The sequence below is a fragment of the Taurulus bubalis genome (assembly GCF_910589615.1).
Source record: "Taurulus bubalis genome assembly, chromosome: 6".
Taxonomy (NCBI): Eukaryota; Metazoa; Chordata; class Actinopteri; order Perciformes; family Cottidae; genus Taurulus; species Taurulus bubalis.
Window position 1 is genome coordinate 20,066,714 of NC_136594.1, and position 18,051 is coordinate 20,084,764.

At 41.8% G+C, this 18,051-nt stretch overlaps 1 protein-coding gene across 1 annotated transcript; it reads right to left on the reverse strand.

Moving 5' to 3' along the window:
- Positions 1–1,129: 1,129 nt before the first annotated feature.
- On the reverse strand, positions 1,130–16,095 carry tmod1 (tropomodulin 1; the record flags this gene model as incomplete). Its single annotated transcript, XM_079220191.1, has 9 exons — positions 1,130–1,188; positions 3,921–4,065; positions 4,897–5,040; positions 5,229–5,336; positions 5,488–5,618; positions 7,784–7,873; positions 9,331–9,447; positions 11,285–11,441; positions 15,976–16,095. The coding sequence occupies 9 exons, from the start codon at positions 16,093–16,095 to the stop codon at positions 1,130–1,132; spliced, it is 1,071 nt and encodes a 356-aa protein (XP_079076317.1).
- Positions 16,096–18,051: the final 1,956 nt, after the last annotated feature.

Genomic DNA, 18,051 nt, shown 5'->3' on the forward strand with positions numbered 1-18,051 from the left:
GCCGTTACTTTGGGTTATTACAGTCTGACTTGTAGACAACAACTTCTATAAAACAACACGGTGTTCGTAGGATATGATACAGTGGGTTCATAGAATAGCTAAAGTTGGCAGTTGCCATTCCCAGCTAGCAGGAATGCTCTGCAGGGACCGCTGACATAAATGCTGGATAGAACAACAGAACAACAATGTAAAGTGTAATTAGAGTGTACATTTTCATTTACAGAAACATTATTACACATGTTATCATGCTGTCCAGCACAATCAATCCATGAAATTAAGTGTTTGAGTGGCTTCTGACTCTTTCCCAGGTCTGTCACAAATAAATATATTCTGTATATAGCGACAATTCTCACAGTAGCCAGGTTTATAAATCTAATAGTCAATTACTGAATAATCTGTATAGCTCAGTAAAATACACAAAAAAAGTCACAAAAAAAGTCACAAAAATACAGTTTAGCTTTAGACCGAATTAGGAAAAAAGGATGCAACATCAGAGGTTCAAAATCCAAAATCTCAATTTTCTTTAGGTCTATTAAATTCCAATGGGACGTTGGCTTTAGTGAATAATTGGTAAAAAAAAAAACTTTTATGTCGACCTTGAAGCATGAGTAGAAGCTTATGGTAACAGCAGTAATGACAGCATAACTAATTTACAGCATAATAATAACAATAATTAGAACTCATTCAACACATCAATAGAAACAGGGATTTCTAAAAGTGTCCTGTCACCTTTCAGTGGCCCCTCATTCAAACCAGACCTCCAGCCCCCTTTATTAAGGACTCTAGACTCTCGTTGAGATATTAATGGATTCACAATGCCAAAGCCTTCCCTGGTTAGTTCACACAAAGAGCTACAGCAAATGCCCAAGTCAAACATTTAAACTTCAGAGCACAGAAATAAGCTCACCATCTCGTCTTTTGCACTGAAAGCTCAGAAGGACACTGCTGATGAATACCATTTGATCCTTTAATATCTACTAAAAAAAAGAGTCCGGAAAGTAGAAAGAGTTCAGAGACAATTGACAATTGCCGTGGTCTTCTGGCTTGGCCATCGGAGGGTGTGAGGCTGGAGAGGGCGGGGTTTGGAAAGATGGGAGCGGTCGAAGGGGAACGAGGGCAGCCCTGGTCTCTACACATTCGTCCGACACTTAGGGAAGATGGGACCTCCCTCAAGCCTTCTCTTTCTTACTGGAGATGGAGATGGAGGAGATAGAGGGACACAGAAGAGACAGATTGACAGATGAAGAAAAACAGTGGTTTGAGGATGAGGGGGAAGGAAGAGAAACCCAGAGAGAGAAACATTAGAAAAACAGACAGTGGTTCATCATCATCACAATCAACAACTGCAGGTAAAGCAGAGCAAGTTGACCTGCATCTCTTTGCTTAACTTATGTAAAGCAAAGAGATGCAACTGAAAGATGGTAACGGGTTTCAAAAAAGCAGGGCAGAAAGAAAAAATCACGGCTCTTTGTCTTCAAGTGGCTTTAGCAGAAGCTCTCGCAGGAGAAAGAAAATCAGCAGACGAAAGTAAGACATTGATAAGAGAAGGGCTTTATTATTCCTTTATAGACCCTGATCCTGATAACATTTAGCACAATGCACCACTCAATGTAACACTACTGAAACAACAAGGGCTAAAACTAAGTTCTAACTAGATTTGTAGCTGTGGGTGTTGCCTTAAACAATTACACTCCTAGAACAAAATCAATGCAGCAGCTTTTTTATTCCGAGCATATTTCTTTCTCATCAAAACCTGTTGGCTATACACTACCCACAATGCAACTCAATCGTCGACAGTTCGGTCAGAGATTGTTGTGCTAGTAGAGACTAATGGTCTGCTACAGAGGTGTGGGAACCCCACATTCTTTTCCACTTACTGAACCAGCTGACATTTGTTGCAAGAGATATCACTTTAGGTGATTCGTCAAATTCCTCTCAGCTCTCTGGTGCCACTAAAAGCTTCATACAACTTCTTTCACATATGCGTCATCCACACCTGTAAACAGAGTTTGGTGTGTAGAATCATCTCACTCGCACTCTTCGGCCACTTTTCTTTCAGTTCATGCATGTTCAGTATGCTTTAGTGGTGCATAAAATATTAACAAACAAATCTGCAATTTAATAAATTATCACAAACAAATCACCACACAGTGAACATGAAGACTTCAGGGAACCAGATCAGTTGTCCTCTTTGTTTAACAATTACGCTCTGGATAAGAGCAGCATTTTAAAGAAGTAGATGAGGGGACAGCAGTCGAGCAGAGGAGGCCAAATGCCTGCAGACAATGCAGGAACAGCAGAAAAAGCACGTCAGGATAAGAGAATGATCGAATGAGTAAAAAGGCCAAAGAGAAACATAAATTAAGTGGCCAAAGAAAAGATCATAGCACCGATTTGAGAGTGTGAAAGTGATGCCAAAACAGCAGATGAAGACCACGGAAGTTTCTGCAGTCAAAAGTAGATGAAACTACCAAAAACTACGACAGTGAGCAAAGACGGGAGAGGTTATAGTGGAGGCTGCTGTCCGTCAGTCAGGGGATCAATGACTTGGCCCTCGCTCGGACTTATGACAGAAGCCAAGATCAGCCAGTTCTTCTTCTGCATATCCAAAGTACTGGTTATTCTAACCTTGCAATAAGTTAATATTTAATAGTACTATTTCATATTTTCTTTTTCATTCTTTTACTTCTGTTGAGCAGAATATATTCATATGTTTAGATATCCTGATGTTTTTTTCCCGGCTTCTGGACCTTCCAGACTTCAGTATTAATGGAGGAGTCTTGGCGAGGAGACGCTCCTATACTTCCTTTGGGAAATGTAAAGACAATGTTCTAACATTAAATATATTCTGACTATGGTGGGGAGCGAAGAGCCAACAGCAGCAACTGTCAGTGGTCTCTGCAGATCAGAGCAGATTAGAAGCCGAAGAGAAGGAAAGTACTGGAATAGGTGCTGTTGAGAAGCAAGAAACTCTCAGAGGAGGATGACAGATGGCAGCAGAGGTTTCCACGGGTCTGGAAAAGAGCCAGGTGGTGTTGGCAGCAGAAAGGCAAGGCTGTGCGTTTTCTTTTTTTTTTTACTTAGTCTTGGACTTGAACTTTTTCCCGAAGGCCCTTTCCAGCTCAGGAACAGACAGAGTGAGGGTGAAGGAGCCGTCCGACTCCGACCTGACGACCCGAGCTTCAAGATGGCGAGGGGAAGAAAATCGTTATGACAAGATTATGACACAGAGACTTAACTTAAAGTGGTTTGTGACACAAGAGCCGACTATAAAACCATCATACTTCTGAACACCTTAATTCTGTTTTAACCTTTAGTGGAAGTGAAGACAACCGCTTCATCTTATTCTCACTCGCTAAACCTAAACAGGTTGCTGAGTTATGTTCAAGAGCATTCACACACACGCACACTTAAAAAGTGCTTATTTTGTGGCGCTTACAAGTATTTGTTGAGACTGTCAGAGGGGAGTTAAATCCACTCTTTAGTACAAAGACAGCAAGTCAGATAATTACCGTATAAAACTGTACATGGGCTAGAACCATCTGTTCCTCCAGTTTCATGTTGTTCTTTCTCTCATGCACAGACTCTTTTCTTAGTGCTGATGTCATAACTTAGGAAGTCCCTGTTTTGATTGGCCGGGGCCCTCTGGCCACACTACTGAGCTAACGGCCGATGATATCACTCCGGTTCTTCTATTAGAGTCTGATTAAAGTAGAACCCAAGGAGATATAGTGAAGATAAATTGTCAGCACTGACGCACGTAAAAACCAACGCCGCCAAATGCAATACTACTGAAACGCTGTGTTCACGTTACATAACCATCGCCACTGGACCAAATCCAGTTCATCAACTTTTGTCACGTTCCAAAAGCAGTTTCTCAGATCAGACATAACATGAGCCTGTGCGTGTCTGAAACCCACCCAGGTCATTGTTGTTCATCATGGCGTTGGAGCCTCGGAGGCGCGGGCCCTGCTGGGTGAAATGATATCCAAACTTCAGCAGCGTGGTGTTTTTCTCCAGCATGCTGGCTATCTCCATCTCCACCTTGTTGCCTAGCGGCTGGCTCTGGAGAAAGAGAGAGCGAGAGAGAGAAAAAATTAAGGAGACACACATCGAGTTGTTTAGTGATGATTTAAAAGCGGGTCAAAGAAGGGGACTTGTGGTCGCGATCTGAAAACATTAGGCGAAAGAGACGTGAACACAAAATGACTGCCATCCTCTCCTCAAACTGTGTCACTATACGGATGAGGTGGTGATCTCCATGACAACAGAGAATGAAGAGACAGGGGAAACGTTCTTTACCAGGATCATTCGACAAGTTCAACTAGAGAGCGAGCTGTGAGTCACAGTTGTACAACTATGCAGTATGACACATGGCAATGCAATCGGGGAGCATTAGACTGAAGTGGCAAAGATGGCCTGTGTACACCACCTGACACAGAGACACACACACACACACACACACACACACACACTTACTCACATTGCTTTGTTCACATTACAGGATTTAACGCACTACCCTTCTTTTTTTTTACCCTATCCTCACACTGTTCATGTTGAAAGTGACTGATATCTGACAGTGTGAACGCATCTCTTCCTTGCAGGCACCCAATACTGTCACACACATGCACGTTGGAATAGCGACAAAAAACATTTTACGGTTTAAATGCGAGAAAAAATGTACGACATAGCACTAAAGGTGTTCATCTCCCGAAGGATTTGCTGTGAAGGTCGAATGACAATCTGTCATATGTTGAGGATGAGCGTGAGAATAAAGAGTGAGATAAATCTGTTAGCAGCTATTGCTGGTCGATTGTGAGTTGGGCCACTTTTACTTGACTTGTGAACGTAGATGCAGGTGGGTTTGTTTGTGTGTATATGTGCGTGTGTAAGTACCTGATTGTCTATCTTGAGCTCCTGTAGTATGGTGTTGTACTTCAGTGACGCTATGAGGGACAGGATTCCCGTCCCTGTAACGAAGTTGGACTCAACGTTCAGGCTCTTCAGCGTCGTGTTCACCTTCAACATCTCTGCCAGGGCCTGAGGAAATGCACACAGCTGGTTCTTACTCAGTTGATAAAACAAAATGTGAAAGGAAAAAGAGACAGGAAAAGAGAAAATTGTAAAACGTGTTAACAGAATGATACCATAACTTGATGTCAGATAAATGGAGCAATTAAGCAGGTAACATGGATTCTGTGGAGCATTTTTTAACAGTTGTGACTTACAAATGCAACAGGGTCGTTGCTTCTGGTTCCTACAAGACTGAACCTCTCCACCACAGTGTTCTTCATCAGAGCCTCAGCGTACGCCTTCAGAGTCTTAATGGGGATGTTCTAGGTACAGAAAACACACACACACGGCTGATGGTTACAACAAGCAGGTCATCCGAATCCAAAATAAATCAAAATCAGACTCTGTTGTTTTATAGTTTAAAAATACAGCAGCATTGAACTCATATCCTCACAGACACACACACACTCTTACCTTGATGTTGTTGAGGTTGACCTCCACCAGGTCGGGGTCGTTCATCTTCATTCTCAACAGGGTATCTTCTACGTCAGTGGAGTTGGGCTCCTCGTCAGGGACTGGTTTGTACTGGGTGCACTGGATCACGCCTACAACACAATTACAGAACACTGAACTAAAAGATCCAAGACTTTTCTATGGACCCAAAAAGCTTATTTCTCTTAGCGAGCACTTTACCTTTTCCAAAATAATTAATGTGCCTGACAGGTGAGGCATATCAAGATGCTGATTAAACATCATTTTTATTACACAGGCGTACCTTGGGCTGATCACAATAAAAGGCCACACTAAATTCACACATCAGCCATGAATTAATGTTCGTTTATAAACCATAAGCCGCCTCCAGTGTCATTTCTGAGAATTTGACAGTACATCCAACCGGCTTTATATAACCAAGCCCCCTCCAGGACCTCCACATCTGGCTTCTGAGACCAGCCACCAGGACAGCTGATGGTTTACTCAACCGTAGACTTTCTGCACAAACTGAATTTAATCTCATCTGCGAGCATGTCGTCCTCAGCAGGGTCTTGACCTGACTGCAGTTTGTCGTGGTAACAGTCTTGAGTTGGCAACTGCTCACCTTCGATGGGTAATGTGTGCCCCGTGGTGGCAATTTAAATGCACAGAGAGACAGTTACGAAATCCTGAGGCCTGTTCTCGTGCCATTCATCCGGCCCCATCAACTCCCAGCATGATAATGCACGGCCCCATGCTGCAAGGATGTGCACACAACCTGCATACTTGTCAGACATGTCATCCGTTGAGCATGTTTGGGATGCTCTGGATCGGCGTGTACGATAGCTTGCATCAATTTCTGCCAATATCCAGCAACCGTGGGCCAAAAACCCACAGACCACAATCAACAACCTGATCAACTCTATGCACTCAATGCCCTTTACATGTGAAATCCTAATAAATGTATTTTTTTTTTCAAGCTAATACTGCAAAGTTTAGAGTGGCCTTTTACTGTATTGCGGTGCTGTTTAACTCACAACTTGATACGCCACACCTGTCTGGCCGATGGCTTTTTGTAGCAAAGGTGCCAGTGATCACCAACACGGATGTGCGAGGGAGTTCAAGTATCGCAGGGTCATGTGCAGGAGTGAGGCTAAAATGCAGTGTGAGGAAGACAGACGTTGTACCGGACCGTTCTGGTGAAGAGGGAGCGGAGCCGGAAGGCAAAGATCCTAATTTATGCGTTCATCTATGTTCCAACCCTCACCTATGGTAGTGCTCAAAGAATGAGATTGCAGATAAAAGCAGCCGAAATGAGGTTCCTTTGTAGGTTGGCGGGGATCAGCCTTAGAGATTTTGTGCAGAGCTCAGATATCCGGATATCCGGAGCTCCTTCGCGTTGAAGGGAGGTGGTTCAACATCTGATCAGGACGTCTCATGAGAGGTTTTCTGGAGTTGTCCAACTGGTAAGAGGCCTCAGAACAGACCCAGCACACGCTGGCGGGATTATATATCTAGTGCGGTCCACTTCTTTTTTCACTGTTTGCTTTTGAAAAACAGCTCTCAGTTATCTTCATGTGAAACAATCGCTCAAAAAGACAAAACACTTTTTTAAGCCCTGTGTATCGGCACTGAGAACAGAGCAGCTGAGGATTTCAGCAGGCGAATCAGAATTTTATAGCTATTGCTCTTTCATGAGAGCCGGTCATATTTGGAAGCGAAATGCTAGACCTCTGTTTGGAGCTGGAGGAGAATCTATAGGATGAGACTCCACGCAATATAAACAATGGTTCATTAACACGTGTGTTTCTCTGTGGAGTAATGTAACACAGTTTACACTCTGTAGTGCAAGGCGAAGGGTAGAGAGATGAATCATCAGTTATCCCCTGAAGGAGCCATAGGACAACATATGTATACACTTAACTTTATCTATTGAATCACTCAGTACTTAGTGCAACTATATTTGTGCATGGAGTGCAACAAAAAGACTGAGCCGATCATCTTTGGTAAAATAAACCAACATTCTGCCAACGTGAGATCATTCCACTTGATTCCAGTCCAAGTCAACTCACTTCAACATTGTACTTGAATGAGGTGATTCCCTTTCTACAAACTAGTTGAGTGACCTGCGTTATTTTAGGATCCTTGAAAAGCCCTGCGGCAAACACATGTAATCGAACCGAGCAAAGACATTTCAGGCCACTGCTGGTGTTCAACAAATACAAGTGGCATTAGTTTTAGTGCATGTGTACGCGTGCGTGTGTGCGTGTGTGTCTGTGTTTGTGTGTGTTTTACGTACTGTTGAGGCCTTGCTTGTTGACTATGGTGCTGCTGGCCAGGGCTTCGTAGTACTGCTGGTTACTCATCAGGGTGTGCATACCCAGGATGGCTGGAAGACAGTAAGAAGACTGAATGAGGATGCAAAGAACGAAGGACTAGAACAGAGAGTCAAAGGAAAAAAACACAGAGAGAGAGAGAGAGAGAGAGAGAGAGAGAGAAATGCTGAAAAAGAGTTTTTAGATTTAATGATTGTCTAGTGACTGTAGAGTTGACCACCATGCCAATACAGACAGCACATCGGCACTTGCAGCATCACAAGCAACTCACTGTCATTTTCAACGATCAAGCAGCTGTATTCTGAAAGGTTTAAGTTAATGGTAACGTGTAATGGCTTCGTTTTGCCCACTGGCAGCAGTGAATATGAATTTGACCGAGCAGCTACTCTGAGGACTAGATCAAATAAAGGATTTAAAGATAGCGATCAACTTGTCTGTTTGTCTGGAGAGAACAGAAAGACATAAACAGTGAGGGAACACAAGCTACCAAGATGCTTTTTGAAGAATTGGGGCGGGTTACCTTCACAAGCTCCAGGGACTTGTTGTGCTCTGAAAATATTTCTGCACTGTCTCTGTCGTAAGACCTCTCAACTTACCACAAGTGAGATAAAAAAAACAAAAAACTTCCGCTGCTAAATGTCAGTCATCTTTACAGCAAATATGTTAAAACGTGTGAACATGTAGAAAAGTATTTGCCACAGTAATGGCAGTCGCCATACATTACACTGAATCGAGGATGTGAAATGCATGTACAGCGCAGACATCCGACAGTCTGTGTCAAGCTGCATGGGTTTTGCTAAATGTCTGCTTAACACAAGCTGACAACATGAACATGACATGAGGGCCAGACCCACTCCATGCAAAGACAAATGTGTGTGCAGTCTACAGATACCCCGGATGATGTTCAGCTAGTGAACAGAGATATCCAGCAGGGATGGAGGAGGTGGAGGGGAAGGGTGGAGGGAAGATGGAAGGATTGCTAGAGGAAACGGAGAAGATTTGGATTAAGGAAAAGTAAATGAATGAGGGGAAGTCGAGGCCACTGATTAGTGAGAGAAGATGAAGATGAAGAAAATGCACTTTAGCGCATGAGATCAAGTCCATGAATATCCTTCATTTAGATGATTTTATGTATGTGGGGGAGTGTTTTTTTTTTTAAGTTCATTTTTATTTTTCAAAAGAAGATCCAAAATCCCAAAAGGTTGATCTTTTTTTTCTTCTTTTTTAAAAAAAATACTATAAACACATAAAAATACATTCTGGATGAAAATCAGATTAACTTCTCCCAATTTCTTTCTACTATAGGAAGTATGTTCTAAACTGCTTTCCCATTGAGGACTCTGATAACTGTGGTAAAGTGTCTTCTTAAAGTTGCAAAAACAACAGCTTTTTGACACAAAACTATTTTAACTTTTGTACATGTGGTTAAAAATAGGATAAAAAGGAAACCTCTGAACCTCATGAAGACACTGGATGTGTATCGGCGATGTGAGTCGGCGTGTTGAGTTACCTGCAATGTCACAGAGTTCAGCATCAGATGCACTCGCCAGGGCTTCTTCTAGCTCCGGCTCCAGAGTCACATTCTCCATGATGGGGTCCACCATCTTTTTTGGCACGAATGCTTTCCCTACAACACGAGTGGATGGACTCAATACAAAGACATGCACTACAAGCCCCACGACTACGATGACCAGCATCCCTAGCATGAAACGAGTTGCTCAACACTTGTGACTTAAAGGTCCCCCTCCACACAGGTGTTTTCACTTGATTAATGAACATCAACTCTATACACAGTAGAGTCTAATCAGGCAAATAAGTGGAAACACCTGTGTGTGTGTGGACAATAGGAGTGCAGGGCCATTTAACATGTTATAATAACATGATAACAAACAAATAACTTGATGGCTGGACATCTTACACTTTATTATATAAAAGGTATAAGACATGTGTGAGTGCTGGTGATACACGGAAACCTGTGGTGTATTAAACAAAATGTGTTTTAATACAAACATGTTCTTCTGCATGTTTTGCATACAGCAAAACATGACAAAATGGTGATTTTGATTCATCATATTAGGCAAAGCACAGGTACTACTTATAATGTTGACGATGTCTCCGTCCCATTCAAATATCCCACTAAGACACAATAGCGAGCCAGCATGTAGAAATAGGAGGCTTAAAACCTGATTTTCCCAATCCTAATTACACCCTGGATTTTGATGGGGAAGAGTTACAGAAACTTGTAGCTCTGAGATGGCATTAAGGCGGCATCAGCGCTGTACAGACACAGTACAACTGGCTAAAAATATATCTATTTATAGGCATAAAAACAACATTTCTTCAGAAAGTCAGTATGAATTACAGAAACCACCAAGACCATTAACTTGTTCGAAACTCATGCTGACAGAACATACTGACGTAATTGCTTCAAATGTAAATGTCAAACTAAGGTCAATCTCTGACGAGCTCTCTTCCATAACAGCTGAGCCCCTCACTTCATCCCGTCACCAGGTCTACCTGACTGTAACGACCCAGACGTTTGTGTCTTTATCGACTGGTGCGCTATGTCTGCGCTCGTGTGGTCAGCTCCTCGGGTTTCAGCCAGACATTGTTTGATCCCCCAACACATAGACACAGTGGCGAGATGTCACCCAGAACGCTTAGCCGCTTCTTGAGTCCTCTCCCTCTCCCTCTGTCATACCATTGCACCCGTAAATCACACTGTTAACAGTGGTGACAAGTTAAAAATCAACCCAGTTTCAAGCGCAGCTATGGAGCGCCCTGTAGAGGGCTTCATGTCACGTCAGTGCAGGGTGACCAGAAGGGGAGGGGTAAAAAAAATAAAAATGAAGTGGAGCGATGACAGACAGACGGCTTCAAACAGGGTGCAGTAACTCTGCTCACATGCTCCATCTCGAAGCGGAGTGTTTCAACGAGATGTTAAAAGCCTTGACTGTACTTGTTGAGCGAGGGTAGATTGTTATTCGCTCACTTTCCCCACCTGCAGTTTTACAGCTGGTCTTTTAAGTACACAATGCACCAGCAAAGAAGTTCATGACGACAGTGACGGCACGGAGACCTACTAGAGTTTCACAGAGAGATGTTTGGTATCTCTCACCATCCGTCACACAGCTCAGCGTCCACACTGGACTGGTGCTACCGTGCTGACAGGCCTCACAAGGCCTGGTGAGGGCCAGTCTTGTGGAATTTAGGGAATACAAAATAAATAAATCCTCCTTCTTCTCAAGGACACCTGAGATGTCCATGATGGACGTGTGAAATCAGTATTTTGTGACCCCACCCCTTAGCTCATACAGTAGGATTACTCTATTATGTCTAATATTTAGGGAAACCAAATAGTGTTGACATCTGGTGTTCTTGTCATCTTTTCCCTTGATAACAACAGTGCAAGGAGCAAGACAAAGCCGCCTTTTGATCCAAGTAGGTTAACTATGAGTACGTACCTCTCTTCTCCCCTGTGAAGGGCACCAGGTCTTCTTGCTCAGGATGCTCTTTGGCCTGCTTCTCCAGATGGGCCAGCAGGTTGTCTCTCTGAAACAATCCCGTCGGGTTTTTCTTGGTCTGGTCCTTCTGCCGCATCCCGGCTGGCAACAATGCATTCTAGACAAGGATGAGGATTTACATCAGACTGGCACTGGGTATTAGGGGTAAAACGGTTTTGTTCTGAATTAGTCTCACTTCCTTTTTCAACCGTAGCTAAGTCCTACCTCGCAACATCAGTGCAGAACAAATGACTCCAGGATTTGTTTTATTTGCTCCAGTAATACAACTGTATAAAACAGTAATCTCCATTACACATTTTCCAGGCACCAGTGGTACCATTAAGCCCTCCAGTCAGAGGTGAGGAACGAATCCTTTATGCATGGCTTGTAGGGATTTAAATGTCATAAATAAGTATTTTATTCTGAAAGATTAACAGTTAAAGTAATAATCTATGTTTAGTTATTATCTATGCTCATTGAGCCTCTGTCCATTGATTAAAAAAATGCCTTTTATTTACATTATTACGAACTGGGTATCTGTGGCGACATTGCCGGGAAAAATCACAAGCGGCGATCTCTCGGAAAGTGAAATAAAAAAGACATAAAAAACAACTGAAATGACCACTTATCGCTAGAAGTTTAACGAAACAGAGATCTTTGCGATTGTAATTTTAAAGATGCCTGAAAATTAGGACACCTTTAACTCAACGTAGCTATACATACATACTTTCTCCACATTTTGGCATTTATTAATGGAAATAAGAATAAATAAGATCATCACCAGATAATTAAAATAGACCAAGAAACATAGTGATTAGTAAGTTAAAAAGAAACCTGTTCAAAAAAACAAAAGCACACAAACACTATTGGCAGAATGTAAACTCACTTTTCATACATTTTGCAGGTTTTTACGAACACTCGTAAATTGTGCCCAAAACTGAAATAATTTTTAAACGTTATTTTAACAATTCCGTGGACCTTTTTAGGAAGGAGAGGACAGAAATATGATCAAATATTACAGTATTAAAGCATAGTGAGATAGATCTTTGCTCTGGTTAGTGTAACTCCAACATCGTATCTGAACCCAGACATGTGCCGGAGCGTTGCTGCTCACCACGCTCTTTTCATCCTAAAGCAACATTCAAAGCCAAGCTCTTACAAGTGCTACTTATAGCTTCATATCTAATCAGTCCTCTCAGCACTCACAGGCTTCTCTCTACTCATGACTCACTCTCTCTGCCTCTGCCAGCAAACCATTTACAAAAACATAACAAATGATTTCCCCTGTACACCCCACATTTACATTATTATTTGGTTTTGAAATATGCTCCTTGAAAGTAAAAAAACAATCTCTCTTCTTCTCAGTTTCTCTCATTCAGTCTTTCCAGTGCTGGTCCATACATGTTCACGTGACTTACAGAAGTATATATATAGTAAAGCCAGGAGTATATCACACCGTCACCGTCACACTTTATATCAGCTGTAGATACCAGGTCCCTGCATGTTATTTTTACCAACATGAGTCTCTCTCTTTCTCTCTTCTAACTTTACTTCCCCCTGTCATCCCAACTCCGGCCTCATTTGGTCTCTGTCTCTCTCCTCCTCTCAGCAGCCGTAGCAGTCATCTGTGAGCACATGAATGCAACAAGCCTCCATGAACACGAGGCCTCCGTGAGATGCAGGGCTTTAACTTTTTTTTCTTCTTTTTTTTGCCATTTTCTCATATTACCACCGTAAAAAGTCGACACGGCAAACTTAGCAAACTGTTGCTTATTTACGCATCCAGCAGTCACACAGCAATATTAGCATTTACTTGGAGTTGTGTTTTCTGGCTACTCGATGCCCAATATGCTCTCTGCTTTGGTTTGGTCTCCACCGACTCTTCACAACAGATATCTGGCTCTTGAGCTGCTATATGCTTCAACTTTGTCTGCGAGCCGTTTGGTGCTGAGCAGGGAGAGTATAGTGGGTTTACTGAAGGGTTTCTTTGATGGAAATAGCTGCCTTGAGTAAAGCGTGAACCAAAACGGTAAAGTTGCGGTAGGTAAAAACAATGAGCTGAAAGACATTAAAATGTTCACTAAAAATAGGAGTTTGTGAAGCTTTAAGTGGATGAGTGAAAATAATATAACATTTTCTCTTCTGTTGAACTTTCCATGATTTGGGAAATATCAACAGTAATCTAGGTATATGAGATTTGTATGAGCCTACTACAGATTTTTTAAAAGCCTGTTAGCGCTTTAATCCAAAAATGTCTCCAATCTCACGGGATGTGATGTCATGTCATAGAAAAGTAAACAATATGAGCCGGTCAGAGTTGTAGTGTGTCATTGTACGACTGTGAGGCAGTACTGTATGTGCAAAAAACACAAAAAGTTCTCAAGATGATTGACGATAAATTGATATGTCTACAATAACAGTAAAGCTGGCAGACATTTTTCAATGGCTTACTGGAACTGATGTGAGAAGCCCTGCTGGGAAGGTTGCAGTGTGTGTCAGAGCCAACGGGCCCTTTACTGTTGTGAAACGGGTTACCCTCATAAACAGGCACAAACAAGGTACGCACGCACGCACCGCCTCCCACTGCTTCCTCCGCTTACGTCATGGAGTCCCTCCAGTCAATCACTGCCGGCATCGGTCTCGCTAACACACACACACACACACTTAGTCCTGCACATTATACCCTTCCAGTCATCCCCTTGGCATTGAGGGGGAATCCAGCCACTTCCTGAGCAGTCAGACATTAATCGGAAAGCTATTACAGCTGCTTTCACCAACTCGACCCACGAAACCTCACTGAGCTGGCTGTAGATGCATCGCATGCAGAGATAAAAACACCATATAAAGTAACAGAAACTAAATATGAGTATAAATGATGATGTACTGCGCCTTCTGTAGCATAAGGAGTAACAACATGACCTGCCTCCCATGGACTGACCTTAATGGCAATAGAGAAATACTGGAATGGAGAGGGCCGAAGCGAAGAAAAATTGTTTTCTAGAATATATCTCTATTTCAGTTTAGCGTTAAAACTGAAAACTTAAAAAAAGAAGAAGATGTACTGTATATTTTATCATATTTGTTCAAACTGACACTAAATCCTGACTGTTACATACACTACCGTTCAAAGGTTTGGGGTCACTTAGAAATGTCCTTATTTTTCAAAGAAAAGCACTGTTTTTTTTCAATAAAGATAACATTAAATTAATCAGAAATACACTATACATTGTTAATGTGGTAAATAACTATTCTAGATGGAAACGCCTGGTTTTAAATGAAATATCTACATAGGTGTATAGAGGCCCATTTCCAGCAACTATCACTCAGTGTTCTAATGGTACATTGTGTTTGCTAATCGCATAGAAGACTAATGGATAATTAAAAAACCCTTGAAAACCCTTGTGCAATTATGTTAGCACAGCTGAAAACAGTTATGATGGTGAGAGAAGCTATAACACTGGCCTTCCTTTGAGCTAGTGGAGTATCTGGAGCATCACATTTGTGGGTTCGATTATACTCTCAAAATGGCCAGAAAAAGAGAACTTTCATGTGAAACTCGCCAGTCTGTTCTTCCATGCGAGAAATTGCAAAGAAACTGAAAATGTGTCTGGGTGACACCAAACTTTTGAACGGTAGTGTAGATGAGACAGGTAATATGTGAAATAAAAACTTGTAGTACTCCTAACGGCATATAAAGACTCCACTGCGCTCAGAGGAAAACATCCAATCAGATTTTAGCAGTAAATTGAGAACGTTTGCCTCGGCCGCCATGTTGAAAACAAGCCAGACCAAATCAAGCACCGCCCACCAGGCCGGAGCAAAGTTTTTCCTTTTACAGCTAAACAGTAGCTCTCCCTAGAATATGTTTCTCAAAAAATTACATTTGATATATAGGCAAAGTATTAAAATAATCCTGATTCATATTTGATCAACACTGCCTCGCCTGACGGTTTGATTGGAGTTTGTGAGAAGTGAGGCAGAGGAATCAGATTATTTTTCACGAGTAAAAAGATGGAAATTTGAATGATGACACATTCAAACTGTTTGGTCCGACCAAAAGTTAAAAACTATTTTGATTTATGAAGATGTAAAACAAGAAAAATTGGCATTGCCTCATATCTGAGAAGATGGAAGCACCAAAGTTTGTATTTTACTTTATATTTAATTTAATTTAATTATGAATGAATTCAACAAAATGTGAAAATGTTGTTGAAATATTGTTCATATTATTTTAGCCTCTATACCTGTATCTACTGTAAACTACTGTATGGTGTGGGTCATCCTCTACATTTCACCCATCCTCTTTAGTTTGATGACAGTCAATCTCAGTCACATTGTGCAGGAACACTAACTGCCCACTGATGGTTTAGTGGCTGGTTTAGTACACACTGCTGTGCTAATACAAACCATTATTTACATTACAGCCATGTACTCGTGAGCACTGTGCGTTCAAGAGCATTCAAATGTTTTGCACTTTACAGTTTGACTAGCTGAAAAACTGAAGTCAGCTCACAGCAATGCAGATGAATACAAAGGGACATGTACTATTACACCACGGCCCTCTATACTATTCTGTAGGAACTCATAGCTCTCCACTGTCAACAGCAGAGTGACAGTAACACCTCCTTATTGCCTTCGTATTATAAACTTACATCAGGGTCCAGCTCCTCTAGTTCATCCTCTAATCGCTGCAGCTCCTCCTCTGACAGTTTCTTCAGCAGCTCGTCCTCGTCTATGTCCCTGTACTTCTCCATCTCCTTCAACACCGACATGATGGACAGCCTACCTGCAAGGTGAATAATGTCTCTTCAGCATGACATGCTTCCATGTTGGTTGGATTTTTTGAGGATCACATTAAATTGCATATCTACTGTATTGCCTGGAATTCATTTATCTCATGACATTTGGTTAGAAACAACATATTTTGGCCAATTTTCATCTGATTTCAGGCAATGACGTCTTACATCTGACAATGTTAATCTTAAAATGATATCCATGTGCTTCAAAATAGCTTGAGGTGATATAATTAGCAGTTAAACCAAACTGTTACTTCAGTTGTTGTCATCTCTCGTTTGCAAGGTTTAGATTCCTGAGATGTGTCTGAGACACTCAGTGCTTCCAGGGTAAATATACACTGTACAAATACACACAGGGCTATGGGAGATATTCAAACGAGAACAAATAAATTCAAGAGGTCGGAGCCTGCAAGAGTTTGAGAAAAATAAAATACATATTTATCTGTGGAGCAAAACAGCAGAGAAAGCACTAAAACATCTATGATGAAATAAAATCTCATACTTTGGAGAGTGTTACTTGTTTTTACCATTTGCACTCACCTCAATGGCCCCCAGCTCAGGGGTGAAATAAAAGCAAGGGCAGGGGCAGCCAAGTGCCTGGAGCGCTTCTGGGAGGGGAGGGAGAGAGAGAGAGAGAGAGGGGGGGGGAGGGAGAGAGAGAGAGAGAGAGAGAGAGGGAGGGGGTGAGGTAGAGAGAGAGAGAGTGAGGTGAGGTAGAGAGAGAGAGAGAGAGACCTGGAGGAGGCAGAAGCAGAGTGAGGACAGATTAATAGCTCTCAAAATTAGAAAGCAATAGATACTCTAAATCCTCTATGGAGAAAGACATTAACATCGTATTCCACTGCTTGCTTTTCTTTTCCCTGTCTGGTCTTCATCTCTTCCTGAAGTAACTTAAGCTGCGGAAAGCTGGGAGATCTGGTTTTAAACCCTTTTTTTTCTTTTTTTCTTGATGCCATGTAGTGGGCTGCAGTTAGTAGCTCCTCGTTGAACTCCAACGTCTGACATACTTGTATTAGAACGTAACCTTTACAGGCCATCTGATGCCGTTTTCACTGCAGATGCACTCACGGTTCATGTTTTTTTAATTTCACATTCCTCTAATATTTAAGTTGCTGCGTAGAAGCTATGACAAGATTAATTTCAATTTCCAAGTTTCCTGCTTGTGTCATTTTAATCTCAACAAATTTGAGAGCTGGATTTCGTCAGCAAAGCTGGTATAAAAGGAATGTGACATTTTGGGGGGAAATCTGTAAATGTATTCGCTTTCATGCGCAGAGTTGAATACGAAAACTGATAAAACAAAGTACATAATTCTACACAACATGATATATAACATGCTACTGAATCTGCTTTCGAGCCGTTTTCCCCAGTTCCCAGTCGTTGCGCTAAGCTAAGCTAACTGTTAAGCTAATTGGCTGTTAGTTGAGAGTGGTATTGATCATATATAAGCATGACTTACATAAATGAAGCCATATTACTTTGCTAGAGATGTCACAATTTGGAATAGGCCCATTTTTCACAAAATGGTGTCACCTGTGGAAACACATGACAATGAAAATTACAATGTTCTGTGTGTCTATGCTGAGCAGGATACAAAAAATAAAGATCTTCATGCTTCATTTTGAAAAGGGATAACCCCGACCGTGTGATTGGTTGGGAGATGACCAATCTACTGGCTAATGTCGAAGAATAACAGTTTTGAATCATGTGAGGTCACTGAAGGTAGCCCCCTAAGATAACCTGCCAATGATCATCCTAATCATCTGTCATCAACAACCCACGGATGGAACAAGTGCGGTTTGTTTTTCTCAAAGCCTTCTGCAGAAAAATTTAAAAGTTGACCTCAGATAAACCTATCTTGTCCGGGAAAAAGTTTTTCTCGCGCTCTCCTTCTCTGCTGGCAGTGCGGACCGACTGGAGATCTGTTTTCTT